The 24068-nt window shown below is 41.7% G+C and overlaps 2 protein-coding genes across 4 annotated transcripts in view; one reads left to right on the forward strand and one right to left on the reverse strand.

The window, feature by feature from the left end:
* Positions 1–3844, reverse strand: part of PIR (pirin) — a 92395-nt gene extending 88551 nt beyond the window's left edge. For 2 of the 3 annotated variants that reach the window (XM_014567261.2, XM_006194199.3), the window contains exons 1-2: positions 3136–3274; positions 1706–1834 (exon numbers count right to left, since the gene is read on the reverse strand). In XM_014567261.2, coding sequence (XP_014422747.1) covers positions 1706–1801 — 96 coding nt within the window. In that variant the 5' untranslated portion in view covers positions 1802–1834; positions 3136–3274. Of the gene's footprint in view, positions 1–1705; positions 1835–3135; positions 3275–3705 lie in introns of those variants that run through there. The other variant, XM_014567260.2, reaches the window with a different exon arrangement.
* Positions 3845–12518: 8674 nt separating this feature from the next.
* Positions 12519–23764, forward strand: BMX (BMX non-receptor tyrosine kinase). Its single transcript, XM_032475646.1, has 4 exons — positions 12519–12872; positions 20484–20630; positions 21480–21584; positions 23660–23764. Exons 1-4 carry the CDS (start codon positions 12864–12866, stop codon positions 23762–23764), a joined length of 366 nt encoding a protein of 121 aa, XP_032331537.1. The 5' UTR covers positions 12519–12863.
* Positions 23765–24068: the final 304 nt, after the last annotated feature.

Raw genomic sequence — 24068 nt, forward strand, 5'->3', positions numbered from 1 at the left:
AAGATGCACAACATCACTAATCAGGGAAATGCAACTCAAAATACAATGAGACAGCACTTCACAACTGTTAGAAAAGCTATTATCAAAAAGATAAGAAATAACAAGTGTTGGTGAGGATGTGCAGAAAAGGGAACACTTGTGCACAATGTAACCGGTGCAGCCACTATGGAAAGCAGTATGGAGGTTCCTCAAAAAAATTACAAACAGAACTACCATATGATCCCGCAATCTCATTCTTGGATATTTAACCAAAAACAAAAACAGTAACTTAAAAAGATACATGCATCCCCAGGTTCATTGCAGCACTATTTACAATAATCAAGAAACAGAAACAACCTAAGTGTCCACCAACAGGTGAAGGGACTAAGAAAATGTGGTATACCAGAAATTGACACAACATTGTAAACTGACTGTACCTCAATAAAAAAAAATAATAATGGTAAAAAAAAAAAGAGGAAAAAAGAAAATGTAGTATATGTATACAATGGAATATTACTCAGCCAAAAAAAGAATGTAATCTTGCTGTTTGCAACAACATGTTTGAACCTTGAGGGCATTATGCCAAGTGAAGTAAGTCAGACAGAGAAAGACAGATACAGTATGATCTCACTTACATGTGGAATCTAAAAACAAAACAAGGCAAAACAGAAAATAAGCTCATAGATTCAGAGAACAGACTGGTGGTTGCCAAACTTAGGGGGGAGCATGCTGGATGGATGGATGAAGGGGGTCAAAAGGTACAAACTTTCAGTTACAAAATAAATGAGTCCTGGGTATGTAATATACTACATGGTGACTGTAGTTAATACCATATTGCCTATTTGAAAGTTGCTAATAAAGTGGATCTTAAAAGTTCCCATCACAAGAAAAAAAATTCTCTACGTATGGTGACAGATGTTAACTAGAATTGTGATCATTTTGCAATACATACAAACATTGAATCATTGTGTTGTACACCTGAAACTAAAATGTTGTATGTCGATTAAATCTCAATAGAAGGAATTCTATTTTTGGAATCTCATATGGTGCTGGGCACTGTATTCCCTGTACTAGAACCACCATTTGATTACCTTTCTGTGCATATAAAATTTTCTTTTCCACAAGTTCCATATCTGCCATAATTTTCAAAGAAAACTGCTCTCTAATGTTGAAAGACGTCTACTTAACCTATAATCACCTTCTTGGAAAGAAGCCCCTACTTACCCTCCACCAAGAGGTCCACAGAGTTGGGTCTCAGTGGTCTATAAACTCAAATCCCTGGCTATGGCTGATTGGCCAAGAGTAGAGATTTGACCCAAGCTGAGCCAATCAGATTATCTCTCCTGGGAATTTGGAAAGGGGACCAAGTCTCTCCCTGGTGCACTGACCCATGGGCATGTAAACTTCGGGGCTACCACGTGGGTGTGTGTGGTGATGTGCATGCTGAGGCAGACAGACCAACCCTGGGTGGGACATGGGCGTGTGGAGAAGGTGCAGATGCTTCGGCTGTACCCTTTGCTCAGGACTGCTGAATCCATGGTATAGAAACCTGCTTTGGGCTGGGGCTGGTCCTGGGGGGACCCCAATTGCTAAGTTTGGGTTGGCCCCAATGGTGCCCCACACGGCAGCTCAAGATTGTTTCATGCCCTCTCTTCCCAAGTTTACCCTCAGCGTCCCCCTAGTCCCTTCTACAAAAAAGTACGAAACAGCCACCCAACCAGCGTACCTCAGGTCTGCCGATGCTTCTGCGGACCCGAGCTCCAACCCCTTCCGGCTGCTCTCGGCTGAGCACTGAGAGGGTAACCCTCTTGAAGGATGCCATGTCAAAGGCTAAAAAGAGTGTTCTGAGGCTGAGCTGTAAAGGATGGAGAGCAAGAGGAGGGATAACAGAACAGAGAAGTCATACAGGAGGGACTAGCCAAGGACAATAAAATAAAGGATATTAAATTTACACCTGCCCAAAATATTAACAGCTACAATTTATTAACTGCTTACTCTGTACAAAACCTGAGCTAGGTGCTTTAAAACAACAATAATGATGGTGAACACGTATGAGTACTAACTAGGTTCCCAGCACCCTAATAGTTATTGACAGTTGTTAACTGGTGTAGTCCTATGGTCATCTTTTACAAGGTTAAGCAATAACAGCTCTGTAGGGCACTTACCAAAAACCTCTAATGAGCACTTTACCAGCTTTACCTCACTGAAATTTCTCAACCTACCTCCTACCCCACGCTGCCCCATGAGGTAGGTGCTACCAGGAGCTGAGAGATTTGTGTGGTGACACAGGGAACACGGAGAAACACCAAGAGGTCTGTGACTCTCACGTGAATGTTCCTGATCTTGGCATCGAAAGGGATCTTTGAGGGTCATCTCAAAGAACTATCCCTGAAGTTCAGGGACAACTAAGTGGCAAGAAATCTTCGTGCTTTCTCGTGAAGTCTTCTTCATGAGCACAGGAAACTCATGAAGGAGGTACCCTTGACAACACAATCTGTATTTTGGGGACTCATTGATCTCCTGAATTCAAAAGCGCTTCCTCTTTGTGGGTCTAAAGTCTACTCAACCGAATATCACAGAACAAATAGAATCAATTCCCTTTCCACTTTAAAAGCTTGCAGACAGTACCCCCAATCTGTAAAGCTCTTCTTCAAGCGATCTATAATCCATTCCTTCAAAGATGCCCACTCAAACCGAGATGCAAGAATAGATTCTGGAGCCCCACAGCCTGGGTCTGCATACCAGGTTCACCATGTACCAGCTGTGCGACCTGAGGCCAACTGCTAAGCCTTTCTGTTCCTCAGGTTCCCCACCTGTGAAACAGAAGTAATAAGACTGCCTACCTTAAAGGAGTGCAGTCAGTGCTCTAGGAATGGGAGCTGCTGCTATTTAGAGCAATCCACTCTGAAAAGCCCTCCAGTCAGTCAAGGCTTACTCTGAAATGCGCCCGCCCAGAGCCGGGCACTCAGTAAGTATTTATTGGGTGTTTAACTGTGGGACACAGAAATGAGCTCAATCCTCCAAGGCGTACAGAACGGTCATCACCTACCTATGAGCACCTAAAAAGTATTTTACTTCCCATGTGGACTATTTCTGGGTCTTTCCAGACTTCTACAATTAAATTCTGTGCACGTGAACAACTGATGAGGCACTTACCAGATCGCAGCGCTCTGCAGAAAGAAAGGCAGTCTGCCACTAGCACCAAATTGCAGAGGACTATTTAAGCACCTCTGGTCATCTCCCTGGGGACTCCCCTGAGCGTCTCAAGTGGGCCCGGAAGGACGGGGACCCGCCAGCCCTGGCCCCTCCCACCCCGCGGGCGCTCGCTCGCTCCTCACGCGCGTCGGGGCGGGGCGGGGCGCGGGGAGGGCGGGCTCGGCGGCGCCGCGCGCAGCTGCCTCACCGTGACTCAGCGCTTCGCCGGCGGTGGCCGCAGGGAAGCGGGAGGCGGGAGTCTGTGGGTCTCCGGGGCCGTGGGCCAGGGCGACACCCTTTGATTGACAGGCTGCCGCCGCCGCCGCCGCCGCCGCTCCGATCCTCTCGCTCCGCCCCACCCCCCAAGCCCTGCCGCTCCCTCGCCCCCGCCTGCTCCGCTGCCCTTCGGCCTGGGCGCCCCTCCTGCCCGGGAGAGATGCTCGCTGGGCCCTGGGAGGGGTGGATAGGCCCAGCAGGTGCTCTGTTCAGGGCGAAGGTCCCAACGCGACCTCCTGGGAAACCTGTCATTACCTGGAGTCCGCTCGTCACGCAGTCCGCGAAGCTTGGCTGCACGGGTTCGGATCCTGCCTCCACCACTTCTTAGCTGCATGACCTTGGGCAGGTGACTCAGCCTCTCTTTGCCTCCGGTTCCTCCGTTGTAAAATAGGGATGGTGATGATAACACAGTACAACTTGGGTTGTGATGAGACTTAAATGAGCTGGGCAGGTCCTAAGCACAAAACAATTTTTTTGTTACATAAAGCTGCCTCCTGTTCGCCCTGTACAAGGGGGAGGGGAATTGGAGACTTTTCCCAGGGATGTAAGGAGTTGTGGAAGCCGCTGCGGGTTTCTGTTCTTTAAACACTAGAAAGCTCACTGGGTTTTGGGAAAGGAAAGAAAGTGGCCACTGTAAAACAGGGATCTGTAGAGGGCCAAGTAGTAAGTATTTTCGACTATGCAGGCCGGGTGTCTTCCTGCAACAGTCTCCAAATAAAACGGAAGCACAGACTCTCTGGCACTTTGCAGTCCTTAGTAAGTGCTTCTGCATTCCCTACCAAGAAGTTCAATGTTTAGTCAGTTACCTGAAGCTGAAACTCAAGCTCTCTCCATCACTCTTCCACCTTGAAATCCTGTGCTTTCTGCTCCTGTTATCTCTTAAATATACTTGGTCCTTCCCATTTTGATGGCCACCATCCATCTTCTCTGATAGCCACGCCATCTTCCAAGTCACAGGAAAATGGAATTCTCAACCACCTAAAACTTTCATTGCCTGCAAGAGAAAGTCCTGTGTTACCCTTAACACAGCCTCACCCTTAGCATGCCAACACTTGGTGAAGGACAAGTGTAAACACACACACACACACACACACACACACACATGAGCACCCCCTCTTTCCATTATTCTGAACTTTTTTAGGTCTCGAATGGGCATTCTCTCTCTTATTGGCTTGCTATGCCCTCTGCTTGGAACTTTTTCTCCTTAATCTGCCTTATCCCCAGTCATCTCCCAGCTCTCAGTTTCCCCATCCCTCCCTCTAAGGAAACCTTGCCTGTCTGTCCTCTCAAGTCTGGGTGAGGCGTTTGACGTGGCAATCATCACAACTACAGGTTGTGGACCAAAGTCACTGTTCATCCTCCGTTGGAAGATTCTCTTTTCCTATGATGGCTCCAACAGTATCTCCCATCGCACACGTCTTCTTCTGCATTGTGACCTTGACACTTAGCCCATCACAAGTGGAGTTTACTTCTCTTCCTCTTAAGTCTAGGCAGGGCTTGTGGCTGCTTTGACCGATGGAATAGAGTGGAAGGGACACTGCCAGTTCTCAGTGTGGCTCTGAAATGACCTGGCAGCTTCTGCTTCCTGGAAGAAGAGAGATGACTATGAGACCACCATTCTGGGAGAAGTCCCCGCCATGTGGAGAAGCGGTCCTGGAAGGAGAAACGCCATGTGAGGAAGGAGTCAGAGGCCAAGGACACTGCAGTGCGGGACATATAGACAAATAAGCCATCTGGGAAGGGGCCCCACAGCCCCAGCTGCCCCAGCTGATGCCACATGGATGAGATATGAGCACTCAACTGCATCCTTCTCAACTTTGAGGCCCGAAGGCCTGTGAGGAAATAAATATGGTTGTTTTAAGCCACTCAGTTTCCAGGTCATTCATTTCATGATAAATAACGAGAAATGTGCTTTTATGTGAGAAAAGAGATGAGGTCTGTCTTCAAAGCTCTCTAGGTAAGGAAAAATTCTTACAAATATTTACCCTTTCAGAAAGTGGCTATGTCCAATCAGCCATCCAGTAAGATAAAAAATTATTAAACTAGACTTAAGACATGAAATGTTGCGTCCCACTGGCCACAGCAGTAATCTCTGAGCACAGGTGTCCTGCCAGTTTCCTCCATTACACGGAGCATTTAGAAGGACAGCTTCCTAATACAACAGGAGAGAATGGCTTCACTGTACTTTTTTACCCGTTTTGATGCTGGATTTGCCATAGTCTTGAGGATGCTTTCAGTGTATCACCTTTTCAAAGCTTCCTCTGGGGCTCAGAATCCCTTCCGCCTCTGAAACCAAAACAGGCGTGAGAGCTTCCTTCCTTTCTTGTCTTTGAGAAGCCGGTCACCGGGAGAAGCCAAGTCCAAGGGTGTGCATTTTCAGAGCAAGGCAGGTAATTCTATTTGTAGGCCACTGCAGAGGGAAAAAAACAGAGCAGTCCTAAAAAGCTAGAAGACTTAAAATGAGGAAAAACAAACATGGGGGGGGCAAACTTTTACAAATGGAATATGCAGCATGTAACATTTCGCCATTAACAGGGCCCACTTTTGAGATGAGAAATGTGACTCTGTGGATAAAGACGATGGGGAATGGAATACTACTTAGCCACAAAAAAGAATGAAATAATGCCATTGGCAGCAACATGGATGGACCTAGAGATTATCATACTAAGTGAAGTAAGCCAGACAGAGAAAGACAAATACCATATATCACTTATATGTGGAATCTTAAAAAATGACAGAAATAAACTTATCTACAAAGTCAGAAATAGACTCAGACATAGAAAACAAACTTATGGTTACCAAAGGGGAAGAGAGGGTTGAGGAGGAATAAATTGGCAGTTTGGGATTTGCAGATACAAACTACTATGTATAAAAGAGATAAACAATAAGGTTCTACTGTACAGCACAGGAAACTATATTCAATACCTTGTAATAACCTATAATGGAAAAGAATATGAAAAGGAACATGTGTGTGTGTATATATATATATATATATATACACACACACACACATATATATATATAAATGTATATAACTGACCACTTTGCTGTATACCAGAAATGAACACAACATTGTAAATTAACTATACTTCAATTTAAAAAAAAGAAATATGACTCTGTACATGGAACTTTGAGCACTTTTCGCACTGTCATTTGCCATCCAGTTGGAGATGTTGAACAGGCAGCTGGATACATGAGTGTGTAGATACACCATCCATTGCCTCGGAAATCCCAGGAAACATAAAGAAAGCTCTATGTCCATATGACAGTGAAGAAAGCCTTCTCTAAAAAATTCCAAATACCACCATTATCATCTTTAAAGACACTCACTTTATCAACATGTTTTGTGACCTTTTTTCCTTTTTAACTCAAAAATTTTATTTTCTTCTTCTGTATGACTTTCTTCTTGAAAATACATTTTATAGAAATACATGTGTCTAAATGTGTCTTATATATATCACCATTTGCAATTTTTTTTTTCTCTTTTAAGCACTCAAAAAATCTTTCCTGCAGATTGGTCAGGTTTTGGTATTTTGCTTCCCAGGGCGCTTGCTATACCTGCTGTTCATTGAATGAAAAATATCTCTCGAATATTCTATATTAGGGATTCAGACTTTCTGAACCCAGCAAATTAACTGGCCCCAAGTCAGGGACAGATTATTTTGTAAACATTAGTTTATGAAGGGCATTAATGTGCTTGTGGTAAAAGACATCCAAAAATATCCAGAAAAGATGTGTATACGTGACTCGCATTTCCACCCCTGCGAGAAGAATCTGACCAGACGTGGTCTGGTCCATCGGCCAGGGTTCTGACCCTGAAGCTACATGTGATCAACCATTGCAGGAAAATCATAACTATTTTCCTCTTTCCCGTGGGTTTTTGGCAGCGTGCCAGAAAAGAACAGCTTATGACCCTCTCCCTTGAGCAACAGAACTTTCCTAGAATTTATCACAAGCAAAACATTCTCAGCCCTGAAAGGCTGATTCATCTCTGAACTGGGGAAATGGAGACATTTAGGTGAATGAGTCCCCTGATACTTACCTCAGTTACGCTGATAACCTTTCTCGGTTTTCAGCTTTTGTAAGGCTGGGTCTTTTGGACAAATGAAGGCTGCTTTCAAGATCACGGTGTTGGAATGAAAATAAAAGGCTAATTTGAATTAACCTTCAGTTAATGTTATGTACTCTGAGGTGTTTACGGATGGAGTACACTGACGTCTGTGACTTACTTTGAAGGCACCAAAAAATAACAGAAATAGTAACAGTACTAATACCAATAAGGTGGCTTGATGCATGGATTGAGGGCAGATAAACAGATAAATGACAAAGCAAATAAAGCAAAATGTAACTGTAGAAGCTAGTGGTGTAGGGTGCTCACCATACATTTTTTAAAAACTTTTCTATATTTTGAAATTATTCATGATAAAATGAGGGGGGAATAATTTGAATGGAAGTGGGAATCGTGGCTGGGGGGTTCCATAAAAGCCCCCCTTTGCCTACTTTCTTTGCTTCCAACTCTAGCACCTTGTACACAATACAATTCCATGCATATCTGTTGAATTGAGCTTTTGAGCTAAATTCCAAGCCACTAGGTCACTTCCACAGCTGGCAGGATTCTTCCTGACCGTGAGAGTTGGCAGTTTTTTTCTGTGAAGGCCAGATTGTAAATATTGGAGACTTCGCGGACATATGGGCTCTGTTGAAACTACTCAACTCTGCCGTTGAAGAAAGCAAGCAGCCTCACCCAACATCTGAACACAGGACTGTGGCTGTGTTCCAAGACATTTGATTTACAAAAGCAGGTGGTAGTCATAGTTTGCCAACCCTATCTCGACCACAAATCCTTACTTTCCACTAAAAAGTAGGAGTAAAATTGAGAAAATGCCAACAGTCTAGGTAAAGATTTCATAAGTGTCAAGAAAGGTTGTAACAAAACAACACAACAAATCTTTTTGGGTCCACCTCCAACCCTTCACTCACCCATCCCCTTTCATGAGGAAAAAGGCTGTTTGTTCCACCATCGAACCTGAGCTTTAATATGCAAGCATTGTTAGAAGAGGTAATGCATTCATCTTTGATTCCAGTAAGTATAAACTAGTCATATGAGAATCCAACCTCCAAGTAGATTATTTTAGCACCAGGAGGAATATGTGCAGGAGGTGATGAAGTGACACCCCCAGTGATGAGATTGCCCTGGAAAAAGCTCAGGCTGCAGAAGAGAGAAGCTATCGGAGCCCTTGTGGGCTTAATCTCCAGGAAGGAGAGACAGACACTATAAATAAATCAATTATGTAGTTGATTTTAAGGTGTTAGGTGCTATGAAAAAAAGAAAAAAATGACACAGAGTAAGGGAGACTGGGAGTGCTGGGTGGAGTGAGATATAGTATTAAACAAGGTGGTCCAGGTATGGCTCATTAGGAAGAGGCCATCTGAAGCAGAGCCTGGAGATGATGAAATAAACCAGGCAGATATCTGTGATGGTTTGCCAAGCAGAGGAAACCGCCAATGCAAAGGCCCTGGGGCAGGTGGTGCTCAGAATATTGTAGGTGTGACAATGTGAAGTAGAAGAATCATAAAAATGATGTTAGAGATAGTACTAGGGGACCAGAAAAGGGGGGACCATTGGAGAATCCAGATGGGAGGAGTGGCAGGTTTGACTTAAAATTTAAAAGCATCATTCTGGCTAGCCAGTGGAGAACAGACTCAGGCAAGAATGGAAACAGGGAGAGCCAGCAGGAGAATGCCATATGCCAGGTGAGGGATGGTGGCAACTTAGACCAGTCAGTAGCAGTAGAGGTGGTAAAAAGTGGCCAAATTTGGGATATATTTTTAAGAGATAGTGAAGGATCAGACGTTGGGTGTGAAGGAAGGGTAAAGGTCAAGGGTGATTCCGAGTTCTTTGGCCTGAGCAACTAGAAGCATAGGGTAGCTCTTAGCTGAGAAGGAAAGACTGTAGGAGAAGCTAGTTTGAAGGATGAGTTGGAAGGTCAGCTTTGGACATGTTAAATTTGACATGGTTATTAGGCATTCCAAGTATAGACAAAGTGATAGTCCAATACAAGTCTGGAATTCAGGGGAGAGGACCTGGCTGAAATTTGGAATCGAAAGCATATAGATGGTATTTAAAGCCATGATCAAATGAATTTTTTTTAAGTGAGAGAAAAACATAGGTCAGGCAGAAGCGCGAGCGTGCGCCCGTGCACACACACAAACGCACACACGATGGATCCTCTTGGGTCTTTTCTTATTCTAAAAATGTAAGCACTACTACTCCCAACTCAACAAGCTTGTTTACATCCTGAAGTCAGATCGCCCCACGCCGCAGCCCTACACCAGCTTGTTGCCTGCTAAAGGCCTGCATGGACAAGCTTAGAGAAAATTCCTAAGGGTCTCCCTGGGTAGAGGTGATAACGCAGACTATAATTCGAGCAAATTAAATCAAGTAATAGAAACAGCAGGTTGCCACAACAAGTGAGAATTAGACTAAAGACATGGAAAATACAGAGCCAAAAAAGGCCTGGGAGAAGTGGCAGAGGAAGTGAATGAATAGAATAAGTAAATAAATCTAGGACATTCTGACTCAGAGGAAACCACTCCTCCCAGCTGCCCTTGAGGGTTTCAAGCCCCAAGAAGGGATGAGGATCCCAAGAGATTGTGCCCAGGTGTTTCCAGGGTTCTGCCACTTCCTCCTCCCCTCCCCTAAATTGACTTTTTATTCTAGAATTGACCTTCAGCCATGCTACCATGTTTAAACAGTGGAGTAAAAACAAATCGCCATGTGGGAAAGGAAGTTAATTAGCAGAGTGTAGAATTAATTTATTTGGCCAGATTGCTGTGCCACTGTTACTCGCCTTCACCCTCAATTTCCCAAATGACTGCCTACTTGATTCCTAGAGGATGGAGAGCTATTCGGAATCCATCAGGGACTTACTTGCTGTCAGGATGTAATTTCCCCTCTTTGGAATTGTTCTGAAGGACTCTCTGCCATTCCTCAAACTCCAGTTTCAAATAGAAGTATTTATTTTTCACACACTCTACTGTAATTAGACCTTTACTTGTGGTTCTTCCTCCACTAGACACAAGCCCCCTGAAGATGTGGGCTGCCTCTGTTGTGTTTCCTTCCTACTGTGTCTCTAGCCCCTAACAGAACACTTGGCACATGGTAGGTTCTCAATAAGACTTGACTGGCGGAATAAATGAATGAATGAGTAGAAATGATGCTAATCCTGTGTCCACTCAAGAGGCTACCTCTTTGAAAGTCAGTAGCTTCATCTTCCTCTGCCCACCCAGGATTTCATCACACCATAGATATTTTAAAAGTTGCCAACAACAATAGGCACATGAAAAAATGCTCAATACAGCTAATTATCAGAGAAATGCAAATCAAACTACAATGACATTATCACCTCACACCGGTCAGAATGGCCATCATTAAAAACTCCACAAACAATAAACGCTGGAGAGGGTGTGGAGAAAAGGGAACCCTCTTACACTGCTGGTATTAATGTAGTTCGGTGCAGCCATTACAGAAAATAGTATGAAGATTCCTCAAAAAACTGAAAATAGACTTACCATGTGATCCAGCAATCCCACTGCTGGGCATATATCCAGAGGGAACTCTAATTCAAAAAGATACATGCACCCCAATGTTCACAGCAGCACTATTTACAATAGCCAAGACATAGAAACAACCTAATTGTCCATCAACAGATGACTGGATAAAGCAGTGGTAATATTTACACAATGGAATACTACTCAGCCATAAAAAAGAATAAAATAATGCCATTTACAGCAATGTGGATGGACCTGGAGATCATCATTCTAAGTGAAGAAAGCCAGAAAAAGAAAGACAAATACAGTATTATATTACTCATATGTGGAATCTAAAAAAGAATAAAAAGAAGAAGAAGACACAAATGAACTTATCTACAAAACAGAAATAGACTCACAGACATAGAAAACAAACTTATGGTTACCAGGGAGAAAGGGGGTGGGAAGAGATAAATTGAGAGTTTGAGACTTGCAAGTACTAACTACTATATATAAAAACAAATAAACAACAAGTTTCTTCTGTATAACACAGGGAACTATATTCAATATCTTATAGTAACCTATAATGAAAAAGAATATGAAAACGAATATATATGTATATGTATGACTGAAACATTATGCTGTACACCAGAAATTGACACATTGTAAACTGATCACATTTCATAAAGAAGTAGCCAACACTTTATAAGCTAATACAGTGTGTCAACGCATGCCAAAAGAATGATTAATTTTCTCAGCTGTCCATAGCTTAGCCTAAAATAAGTCATTAGATTTATTACATATTACATACAACCAGTGTGCACCAGAGAAGATGGTGTAAATGAGAAGAATGAGTAAAGCCAAAAGTTGTGATGTTGTGACTCACAGACAAACTTATTGTTACCAAAGGGGAAAGGGGGAGGAGGGATAAATTAGGAGTTTGGAATTAACAGACACACACTACTATATGTAAAAGAGATAAACAAGAAGGACGTCCTGTACAGCACAGGGAAGTCTATTCAATATCTTGTAATTATCTATAATGGAAAAAAAATCTGAAAAAGAATATATATACATATGCATATATATATATGTGAATCACTTTGCTGTACACCTGAAACTAACACATTGTACATCAACTATACTTCAATTAAAAATTTTTTAAATAAAATAAAAAGTTGCAATGTTATCATAAATCATTATAGTGATAATCATAAATCAGTCAAGTGATAATCACGTTCTTTTATTGCAATCTTGGTGCATGGTCCACTAACCAAACCAATCTCTTTTCCATTTCTGGATTTCTTAATAACTGAAGCTATGGAAACATGCTCCTTTTTCATCATATGAACTGTCCTTCTCTCTCATATATTCTCTGGCCTCCCTTTGTCTAGTGGTGAGTTGAAGTTTTCATTGCTTATTCTCCGCGCCCTTTGGCGTTACCTCATGGTTTCCTGACTCGTGTGAGAGAAGTCAGCGTCATAAGCAGGGTTTGGCCGAGATATTTTCTTGTCCTTTCCAGTGTAAAGCTCTCTAAACAAAGACAGGTTATCACATGTACCCGAGAGCTGCCTGGGAAAAGCAGGAGATGGAGTTATCAAAGTTGGAACCTTTATGAAATATGCTTTTGTCTCCGTTTTTGTTGCGCTCAATCAGGACAACAAGTATTGGCTAAGTGTTGAGCGCGGTTTCCTGTGGGATTGTGTAAGGCCTTGCAGGACAATAAACGTTTGGGGGGCACTGAGTAATGTAGCCATTTCTGACCCAGCAGCTGGGAAAATGTGAGACAATTTGTTGCTGCTGGAAGGAGGACGGCTGGGGCCGAGTTCCTGCAAGAGGCATCTCAACCTCACCGCGGTGGACGGCCAGCGGAACCGGCCAAAATGGTGCGTGTAAGTGGCAGGTGGCTGCGCAGTGTCATGTCCCACAGGAAAACGGGTTCGGATCTGGATGTTGTAGAGCCTGGAGTCACCAAATGGGGAGGGGGGCACTTTAAGAAAAAGACTGCAAAATTATGAATGTGAAACTGCTGGGGCTCCTCGGGGGACTCTGGGTGGGGCCACGTCATCTGGGGGCCTGCTATCGTTCACTGTAAATTCCCGTTCAGGGAAGCTGCCAGGTTGTATATACACCACCATCAGCTTGATCTAGCTTTTTGTCCTTTCCTCTTCTGAGTTTCTCCATTCTGTTCTTTAGGCCTTCCATGACTTTTCATACTGGCTTCCTAACTGCTTCTGAAAAGACAAAGAAATGTTAGTCATACCTTCTTTTGTTTATGTGAATTTTATGAGGTTATTTTAGCTACGAATATTTGCTCTTAGCTTCCTGAAGTCTCCCTAAATCAGGGGCTTAGGGGTATTTTCGATGGAGATAGAAAGATGGGAGGGGGTGAACCTTACAGTGGCAACCACACCCATATCATTTTAAAAGTTCGTGTGGACCGTGATGGTTATATTGGGTTTAAAAAGTAATACAACTAGAACGTGGTCTAGGTCCATGCTGTTCAAACTCTCATGTGCACATAAATCACCCAGGGATCTCACTAAAAGGCATATTCCAATGTGCTAGGTCTAGGGTGGAAACTGAGAGTCTGCATTTCTAAGCAGCTCCCAGGGGATGCTGATACTGCCTGTCCATGGACTATACTTTGAGTAACATCCATGTATTGATTTGTTAGAAACCCGCTGGCACAAATACACAGTCAGCCGGATACTAAGGTAACCAGTCCCAGGATTGAGAGCTTGTAACAGACCTAGAGAGCAGGTGCTTGTTGACTAGAGAAGGTGTGGGGCGGCTTCCGCCTCCCATTACCTCCTCTCCCCAGGAGCTGGGGGAAGGGGCTGAGGACTGAAATTTTTTATTGAGGGGCATCTTGCTGGCTTCTGTTTTTTAACTTTGCTATGGTCTTTTAAAAAACATTGCCTATGGAGTGACGAGGGGAAGGAGGACAGGTTTCTGGAACATCTACTAGGGTGCTAGGCATCGTACCACCATTTTCTCCTCATAACCTTTTGAGGTGGTTACTGTTTTACCCCCTTTACAGATGGGGAAGCTGTTTCACAGGGTTAAGTAACATGCTGCAGTGCATAGAGACAGAGCATGGATTTGAGCCCACCATTGGTGCTTTTGTCCACACCAACCTGTACCATCTTAGCAGTGTTATGTGTTAAAGTAACTCAGCATGAGGTGTTAGGATGCGGATTGATTACTTTTGGCTTTTCTCCTAAGGAAAGTGCCCTGGGCAGAGGGGAGGGGGCAGAGGGAAAGAGGTCGCTGAAAAGAAGGAAGGGCTTCGCAAAGCTCTATGAGGCACCGAAGATGAATTTCACAACTAAAGCAAATTTTAGCTCCAACAGGAATGGCACTGGCATTCTCGCTTTCTTTGTGCCAAAATGGCTCCTAAAGTATCTGGTTTTCATAAATTCCGTTTGGAGGAACCATGGTATGGTGTTTCAAAATGCTGAATTCAAGGGTCAGTGTTAAAGGATTTCTGTCCACATTATGTCAAGACCAACTCTAACTTTCTTTCTCCTGCAGAATGCCCTGTGAAATGGGGATTTGTCTGATTCTGTGGAGTATTTGGTATTTGTCTTTGGCTAGCCTCTTAAGAGTTTCATTTTTGAACCACCTTGACTGATTCTGAGTTAAATTTTTGGTTCCTGTTTAACTCACCATCATATTTTGTTCACGTATTTAGCAGGAAGATAAGCAGGCCTGGCCTTGGGCAAATATTTGAAGATTAAGTTGGTCACAGGTTCACCATTTGGCTTTTGGAGCCCCCATCCCAGTCCGCAGTGGGGGCGTCTTCCCTTTCCTTCCAGCCCTCGCCCCTCCACTACCCTCCCCCTTCCCCTGCCAGCCCAAAACATGTATTTTTTTTTAATATTTTGATACCTCTCAAAGTGTTTAGGTAAATGACATGTAAAGTAAGGGAGGATCACTAAATCAAATAAAGGGGTAAGGAATTGCTACTCCCATCTCTCAATTCTAAAAAATAAAGCTTTAAAGGCACCATACTGAGCCAGTCAGTAAATATGCATTTTGGTTGCAGGAACCATCCAATGGCCCCCTTTCACTATACAATCCTTTCTTCCTTCCTTTCCTGCCTCTTGCTCCCCTTCTGCATCACTTGGAATTTATTCCAACTTCGGAGGTTGTATGTTCTTACCTATATTCAAAATGTAGGCTAGAGTTTTGCTATTCAACACTGCGCAGGAGGTTCCTGCTGAAAGATTATTTACAGGTCATATCTTTCTGGTATTTCTAATAAAGCCTTTGGTCCCTTACGTGGGTCTGATAAGACTCAAATTTATGCCTCCTTCTACCAGACAGCATGCTTTAGCAAGGCTATCAGACATTTAGCTGAACACATAGATCTCACTTGGTGTATTTATGGCCATGACAGTGTGGGCAGTGCCCCAAGCAGGACACCAGTAATCTGGCTCCCTGGGCTGTGTCTGCCAGGTCACTGCTTGGTGACTCTGGCTAAGTCACCTAGGTTGCTGGGACTCAGTATTGCGACTCTAAAATGACTTGTAGGTTTCCTACCAGCTTTGATACCCTGCGGCTGCCTTCCTACATTTAGATTAGGGCCTTCTCTGATTAGAAGGGCTACACCGCTGGCATGTCCTTTCCTAGTACCAGTAATGTGATCAAGAATATGGGCTGTGGAGTTAGACAGCCTGGATTCAAACCCCAGCTCCACCACACTAGCAGTGTGGCCTGGGTGATTTACTTATCTACAGCAGTGGCATCAGCTATAAGCCAGGAATGATGCTGCAACCTACCCCATGGGGGGCTTTGCTATAACTTACCCCATAGGATGGGGCTGTTCATGGCTTACCCGATAGGGTAATTGTGAGCAGTAAACAAATGCATATTTTTAAGGTGCTTTAAAGAGCACCTGGCACTGGGTGAGCCGTCCTTAAACATTAGCTAGGACCATTATCACCACAGTCACTCATATCTTCCAAGGGCCAATTTTAAATCCCTTCCTTCCATAACATCTTTCTCAATTATCTTAAGAAAAACATAACTTTTCCTTCCTCAGGCCTTTCATAGCAAACAGAATGGACTTCTCTCTAGCACTTGAGTTGTTTCCACTTTTTTCTTTTTTAATCATAAAAAAAAATTACGGGTACCCATAGTATGCCCAGTATTTTTCACAAAAGATTTCTCATTTAAGTCACATCACATGAAAGAGCTGCTGCTCACCTCATTTTACAGATGAGAAAAGTCAAGTTTACAGCAGGGAAGGGGCTTGGTTGGGGTGACACAGCTGACAAGTGACGGACCTGCAACCTTCTCCAAGGCTTCTGAGTCCACCGCCCCACAGCAACCTTGCATATTAATTAGTCATGAAATCTACCTCTCAAACCCATTAGGTGTCACTCAGGGCACACTGTAGGCTCAAAATCAAGTGTGCTGAATAGATCTGCAGATTTGTACTCCTTATTGTCATGATATCATTTCCTTATAACTACTAAATAACCATAGTGATTCCAAGTCTTGTTAATTCCGCAAGCACAGTTCATATATGTTATAGATGACATCATGGCTACTGACCTCCTTATAGAAAATACTATATTGGTTTCTGCCAGGTTTTTGTTTTTGCCTCCCTCGCACTTTAATGTCCTTCTAGTTTCATGTGCTTATGGAAATAGGCAGCCTGGGCTATTTGGTAAGCAAATGGATGTGTCTATTCTGTGTAGGTGGTGATATATGAGTGTCCAACCAAATCCCATCAGCTTCTCTATGGAAATAGATTTCTGGTCTCTAGAGTTAGGATCTAATTTTATTTTGTTTAGTTTTTTTTAAAATCTCCCCAACTGAATTTCCCCTTAAATACGGGCAGACAGAGCCAAGTGGCTTGTCTTTGGACAGGCAAGTGGGACCACAGTCCTGCTGACTTATTGTCCTAATACAAGAGAGGAGAATGTTGCATTTCTAAAAATTAGTCCTCACCAATAATCACCTCCTATACACCAAGGGGGACCACAGAAATGCTTTCAGTTCAGAATTGAGGCTAATCTAGGAGAAGAGAGAAGTACACAGAAGGGACAGAAGCAAACAGAAGCAGAAAGGCAGGTCGAAATTTGAGCAGGAACCAGGTATTGTCTTAGAAGAAACTGATCTGGAGATGACAAAAGCGTGAGTTGTCAAAACGGGGATCTTTAAGTTCCTTAGGGTGCTCCAGAGCCCAGATTAGGGAATGGAACTTTGAAGAACTTCAAAGACAGGTGACCCCAGGTGTTTGTTACATGAGAACAACCGATTCCCAACACATATGCACAGCACGTGAACTCTTTTGTGTGTGTGAAAATAAACAGTTGCACGTGTAATTTGAAAAAAATCTAGAGGTATGTTCACCAAAATGTTAACAGTTTTTTTCTTTCACTTGTCTGTAGTTCTTGGTTTTGGTGAATAAACATATATCACATACGATTTTTAAAAGGAATCATATGATATCACTTATATGTGGAATCTAAAAAATGACGCAAATGAACTTATTTACAAAATAGAAACAGACTCACAGATAGAAAACAAACTTAGGGTTACCAAAGTTGGGAAGAGGTGGGAAGGGAGGGATAGACTATGAGTTTGGGATTTGCAGATACTAACTACTATATATAAAGTAGATAAACAACAAGATCCTACTGTGTAACTCAGGGAACTATATTCAATAGCCTGTAATAACCTATGATGAAAAATATGAAAAATAATATATATGTATAAGTGAATCACTATGCTGTACACCAGAAACTAACACAGCATTGTAAGTCAACTATACTTCAATTAAAAAAAAATGAAAGCCAAAAAATTCACAAAAGGCAGGATTTGGAATTAACAATTTTGTTGAAATTTGACAAGTTATAGTTCATCAGATGCAGCAACGTGTATAAACTCTTGGAGATTGATTAGAAAATGTGCTTGAGGACTTGGCACCTTCCTTTCTAGTCAATGTCCTTTTTCCCTTCAATATACAGAAGCGACTTTGTGAATTTCATTTGTCATTGATTTCTGTGGCTCATCATATTAATTTTTTAGACAAAAACTTTTAGATAAAATTAATTTTTAATTTTCCCCAAGAAATCACCTTTCATGTGATGAATGTGAAAGTTCTATAAACAGAAAAGCATGCATTTTATCGTGCACTGCCTTGGACACTGGGATTTGTATTTTTAAAACAGTGCTCTTAATGTTACAAACTGATTAAACATCTGAAAAAATTTGGAAAGTAAATTTTCTATTCAATTAAACCAGACCTATTTAACTACCACTCTGCTTTGAGGAGTACATTGTTAGTTGTGGATATAAAAGACATTTGACAAGAGTTTTCATAGTGTTCTATTTTTGCTTTGTTAGTAAATTTTTTTAATGTAGACATTTAAAAGGCAAAAGTTCCCTACACCTTTGCCTAGTGTGATATGGCTCCCCTAAAGGGGACTTTAACTCCCACAAAGTAGACCCTCCATAGTTTTGAGACATCCTCATGCTCCCTGCCTTCCCAGGTCCTGCTGGGTTTACTATACACCCTAATCTCCGCCTCATCTTTGAGTCCAGGGCAAAGAAAACAGAGAAGAGCACTCATTGTGCTCAAAAAACAACAAACAAACAAACAAACAAAAACCTCATCTACTTTCACAAAAGAATTATGCCTTTTTCCCCAGATAAAACACCATTTGAAGTAAAAAGTGGCCGAGACTTTATATTATATTTGATGAATAAGATTTTTACCACTTCTCCCTAGGAGATAAACAATGTCCTTGGAGAACATTTGAGAGATGAATAGTTTCCTGAGCTATGAAAATAAATAATAAAAGCTGATTTTCTTGATTCCCATTTTGAGGGTGTTATATTCTGTGGCAGGAGGGAAGCTGGTGGACCTGCCCATGGTTTATTTAATACCAAGTTGTGTTTCTGAGTCTCCCTTTCTTCCGCTCCCCTATCATGGTAGGCCCATCCTACACCTGGGCCACTGAGAAGTGAGTTAGTGATTGAACATGTTCAATTGACATCAGCTTCCATCCACACAGAGCAATGCTTATGTGTCTGCTTCCTGATCAAGTGATACACAGAATGCAAATATCTTCTTTTTAATGCACAGCCCTGGCATAGTAAGAGGGAATATGAGTGATGGTGCCTCAGAGCAGTGACTTTTTGCCTAGAGCTTGAGAGTTAAAGACCTACAAGCACACTTCAGCTCTATTGAATTTAAGGTGAGTAAAATTAATTACCTTCAGATTATCAATAAACAAAGGAAGATGGTAATTATTGGGCATCTGACTGCTAACAACCAAGTGATTTCACAAAGCAAAGAACGACATAAGGAAGTTTATCTCTTGGGGCCTATCGCTTAACATTACTTTTCATTACCAGACCCGGTATCAGAGGGTTGAAGCAAGAGTCTTAGTAGAACTAGAAAATGAAAGCATTTATTTTCCAGAAATAGCTTAACTTTTTTTAAATTGAAGCATAGTTGATTTACAATGTTGTGTTAGTTTCTGCTGTACAGCAAAGTGATTCAGTTATATATATATATATATTCTTTTTCATTATAGGTTACTGCAAGATATTGAATGTAGTTCCCTGTTCTATACAGTAGGACCTTGTTGTTTATCTCTTGTATACATATTAGTGTGTATCTGCTAATCCCGAACTCCTAATTTATCCCCCCCCTTCCCCTTACAGCTTAACTTTTAATGTTTTATGAGGTTTTGGAAGAAAAAGACAGAGTATTTTTTGTTTATGAAGTACCAATTCTTCCAGTTCTTTTAAATCTCTTTTGATAGGTTTTGAAAATGTTTTCTTCTCAGAAATATTGAAAATTATACCCATGTCCTTTATGTTAAAGATTGGGTCATGCTCAGGGTTGGGGGGGGGCGGTCATTCACTACAATATCAGAGTCTCACAGTGGTTTGGATAGTTTGGTCCAGCAATTGGCCACATTAATGGAGAGAAATTTCAGTTGATCAGTTACTTCAGACATGGGAAACTGGAGTTGAAATTTTTAAGTTTGATGATATTTAACTCAATTCAACAAATGTCCATAGAATGCTTAAGGCATAAGGAGAATTTTGATATGGTGGTCTGAAGGTAATGTGAAGACGGTGAATTTATGATCCAAAGTGGGAGATGAGTACAATGCATAAAATACTACAAAAATCAACATATTTCTACGTGTGAAAGCCAAGGCAGTGAGGGGAAAAAGTGCAGGTATGTGTGTATTTAAGAGCCTGCTTCATTAAATTTTCCTCTATGTTGCTAAATCTAATTTTCAAAAATTATATCTATTATCCCTGAATGAAATAATTGAATAAAAATGATGAAAACCAGTGGGGAGGTTTAGTTCAGTGTTAGAATGCATACTTAGCATGCACGAGGTCCTAGGTTCAATCCCCAGTACCTTTGTTAAAAAAAAAAAAAAAAAAGATGATGAAAGCTAAAAGAGAAACTAGCTAGATGCTGCAAACATTCATTTTCATTATTTGATTTTGTTTAGGACGACAATATGGACACAAAATCCATTCTAGAAGAACTTCTTCTCAAAAGGTCACAGCAAAAGAAGAAAATGTCGCCCAGTAATTACAAAGAGCGCCTTTTTGTTTTGACCAAAACAAACCTCTCCTACTATGAATATGACAAAATGGTGAGACCTTATTTATTCCATTGTTTTTTTATACTACTTGCTTTTTGTAAGTCTCTACAAAGTGCTTAATATAATGAAACATCAGGTTTCTTAGTTTGCACAGTAAAGATCAACTTGCACTCACTTATCACATTGTTAACCAAGTTATAATTAACTCAAGATAAAGGATTTTAAAGCATTGGTGAACTTTACTAAGGCGAGTTTTAACTTTAAAACACTGGTTCTCAACTGAGGGTGATTTTGCCCCTCAAAGGACATTTGACAATGGCTGGGGACACTTTTGGTTGTCATCAGTGGGGGAAGAGGACACTTTGCTCCTGGCATCTAGTGGGTGGAGGCCAGGGAGGCTGAACATCCTACAGTACCCAGGACAGTGCCCACCACAAAGAATGATCTAGCCCCAAATAGTCCTGAAGATGAGAAGCCCTGCCTTAACAAATGCTGGACATAAGACTCCTTCTATACAGATCAGAATTCTATCACAGTAGAAATACTGAAATACTGTCATAAAATTGAAATTAAATGAAGATGCTTTGTGGAGTTAAACGTTAATTTTCCTGAATAGATTAATCGATGGCAGGTGATTTAAAATGGGTTTCAAGATTATCAAATAAAATTACTGTGCTGCTTAAAGATTTGCTTTTGGAGGAGTTTAAGTTTGTGTCCACACTTCAAAAACATATTCGGTCATCACTGGATTTTGACTAGTATGGAATAATTGGAGTGAGTCTCACATGCCCATCCCATCTTCCAATCTCCTTCCTAAGCACAACTTTAATGTTATGCTTTTCCTTATGCACCACTGTATATCATGTGAGGCATCTTATATATATATATTTTTTAATTCAGAAAAGAGGCAGCAGAAAAGGATCAATTGAGATAAAGAAAATCAGATGTGTGGAGAAAGTAAGTCTTGAGGAGCAGACCCCTGTGGAGAGACAGTACCCATTTCAGGTAAGTGGCGGGACAACAGTTCATTAGATGGATGGCTCTTCTTTTGATATTTTCTATTATGAACTCAGTATTTTGGCGATAAATAAAGATGTTACAAAATTATTAAGACAATGGCAAGTGCTTATATTTGTGTAACCACAGACAACATTCTCAACCAGTCTCTGAGTTTGGAGCATCCCCAGATGGGAGTTGGGCCATTTGCTAAAATTCTATCCACCATTCTGCTTTCCCTAGAGGGAGAGAAAGAAAGATGAGTGGGTAAGTCTCAGTGGCCTGACTTGCCTTGGGGTCTGAAGATCTCTTTCATCAAACACCGCAGAGCATTTCCAATCTGCCACAGGTTACTGAGCACACTGTAAGGAATAAAATGCCATCCCAGTCCCCAAGGCATTTACAGATCATTATAATGCAGTGAGGGTGGGTGTTAAGATGAAGGTGGCAGAGTAGCCATGGTGACCCAGAAGGCAAGAGCTTCACTTCTCACTCCAGGAGGTCAGGGAGATTTCCTGTTGGAGGTGACACTCAGGTTAGGAAGGACAAGTAGGGGTGAGCCCAGCAAAAACAGAAAAGGCAGCAAAACCAAAGAAACAGCAAATGTTAAGGCACTGGTAGGTGAAACAGAATGGCGTGTTTGGAGAGATCCAGGTAGTGCTTAGAAGTAAGCAGTCCAGTGAAAGAGTGAAGGATGAGCCAGGAGAGGTGGGCGGGACCACATCGTGAACACCTTTGCACCGCACACTAAAGAGTTTGAATTTTACCCTAAAGTACTTCAAACAATGGCATACTATGGAGAATGTGCCTGCAGTACCCCTGGGAAGTGGCTTGCGCTAACACATGCCCTACTTTTATTATATCACGAATACTTACATTTCTGATCTAAAGACAGAAGAACTGTCCTTCCAATGGTCAGGCTACCCTCTGCTACTATGAGGGAACAATGGACAAAAATGAAATAAAATAAAATCTAGTCAGTGAAACATGCTGTACACCAGAAATTGACATACTGTATACTTCAATTAAATTGAGTATAATTGTATACTTGAGTATACTTGTATACTCAATAATTGAGTATACTTCAATTAAAAAAAATTATCTAGTTGGTAAACAATCCATACTTCTCACTTAAAAGAAAAAACACTACTCAGTTGGAAGAAAAAAGGGGAGTATGTGCTCATGGAAGATGCTTCAAATCTGTATCACAGAGGCATGGAATACTCCAAAGAACACAGGCTTTGGAGCTCCTAGCCCCATTGCTTATATTTCTGTAACCACAGGCAACATTCTCAATCTCTCTCTGGGTTTGTTTCTTCGTTTGCAAAGTGGGCATAGTCATATATTTTTGTAGAGTTGAAATAGAATTAAAATTTTAAATTATCTAGGATAGAGCCCCAATACTAGTAGGTATTTAATAAATAGTCTGTACTGTTTACCCACAAAAGCTGAATAAACTTGAGAAGGATCTGGGGAAGACTTTGTAATGTTCAAACATTTCACCAAGTGTCTTAAGGAATAGAAAATGATTTATGCTGGGGATCCCTGGGGTGGGACATGACCCAAGGGACTGAAGTAACAGGGAAACATGTTTTACTCAATATAAGTATGAGCTATATAGTGATCAGAATGAATGGAAATTGGCAAGGATGGCAGAGCAAAAGTAAAGGACATTCCATTTCTGAAGATATTTTCAAGAATAGAGCAGATAAACATTTTCCAGTGGGCTACAGAGTCATGAACTGGGAAGGTGGATGGACCAGAACACCAAGACAACTGTAATGTCTAATATTTTATACTTTTGTAATTCTCCATGGTCCAGGGCGTTCCTGCTGAGACCTCAATGTTTACTGCTGTCAGATGCATTGTTGCTGTGATTTTCCAAAGTGCAGAGGTGTCTGGGAGAAAATAAACTGAGGGGTGGAGGATAAAAATAACTAGATTAAAAAAAATCTAATTCCAGGGCTAATGCATATTATATAAGGAAACGCAATATTTCTTTTGGATAACAGAAAATTTGTAGTTGCACCAGAGTGAACTATAACGCGATTACACCTAAATGCACCAAATCTTTTCCTTTCCAGATTGTCTATAAAGATGGGCTTCTCTATGTGTATGCATCAAATGAAGAGAGCCGAAGTCAGTGGTTGAAAGCATTACAGAAAGGTAATTTTTTAAAAAAGTCATAAAGGGAGTCATTGACTGAGCTCTTTTGAGGCTTGGTGGAGGAAAGATATGGCAATAAAAGGGCCTAATGCCAAAAGAGAATCTGTTGATTTTCCTACCAGCCTCAGAGAATGTGCTGTGCTCATCCTCGTTTTGCATTCTCATTGTTACTTAGAGGAAGCCTGGGGATCAGATTCCCTTCCCTGCCCTGCATAGAGCCGGCTATTGTGCCTTCCCAGTAGCTAGGAGGAAGCCAGGCCACCTGCTCTCCACCCACTGTGCTCGCCTTTATCAGAGCAAAGTCTAGGTCTTCATGGGGCTATGTCA

The sequence above is a fragment of the Camelus ferus genome, chromosome X, assembly GCF_009834535.1.
Source record: "Camelus ferus isolate YT-003-E chromosome X, BCGSAC_Cfer_1.0, whole genome shotgun sequence".
NCBI classification, from domain to species: domain Eukaryota; kingdom Metazoa; phylum Chordata; class Mammalia; order Artiodactyla; family Camelidae; genus Camelus; species Camelus ferus.

Bases quoted from the DNA above. Each gene is read 5' to 3' on its own strand.
- BMX (XM_032475646.1), top strand. The intron at 20,631-21,479 runs GTGAGACCTTAT...TTTTTAATTCAG, and splicing joins ACTATGAATATGACAAAATG to AAAAGAGGCAGCAGAAAAGG. The intron at 21,585-23,659 runs GTAAGTGGCGGG...TTTCCTTTCCAG, and splicing joins AGAGACAGTACCCATTTCAG to ATTGTCTATAAAGATGGGCT.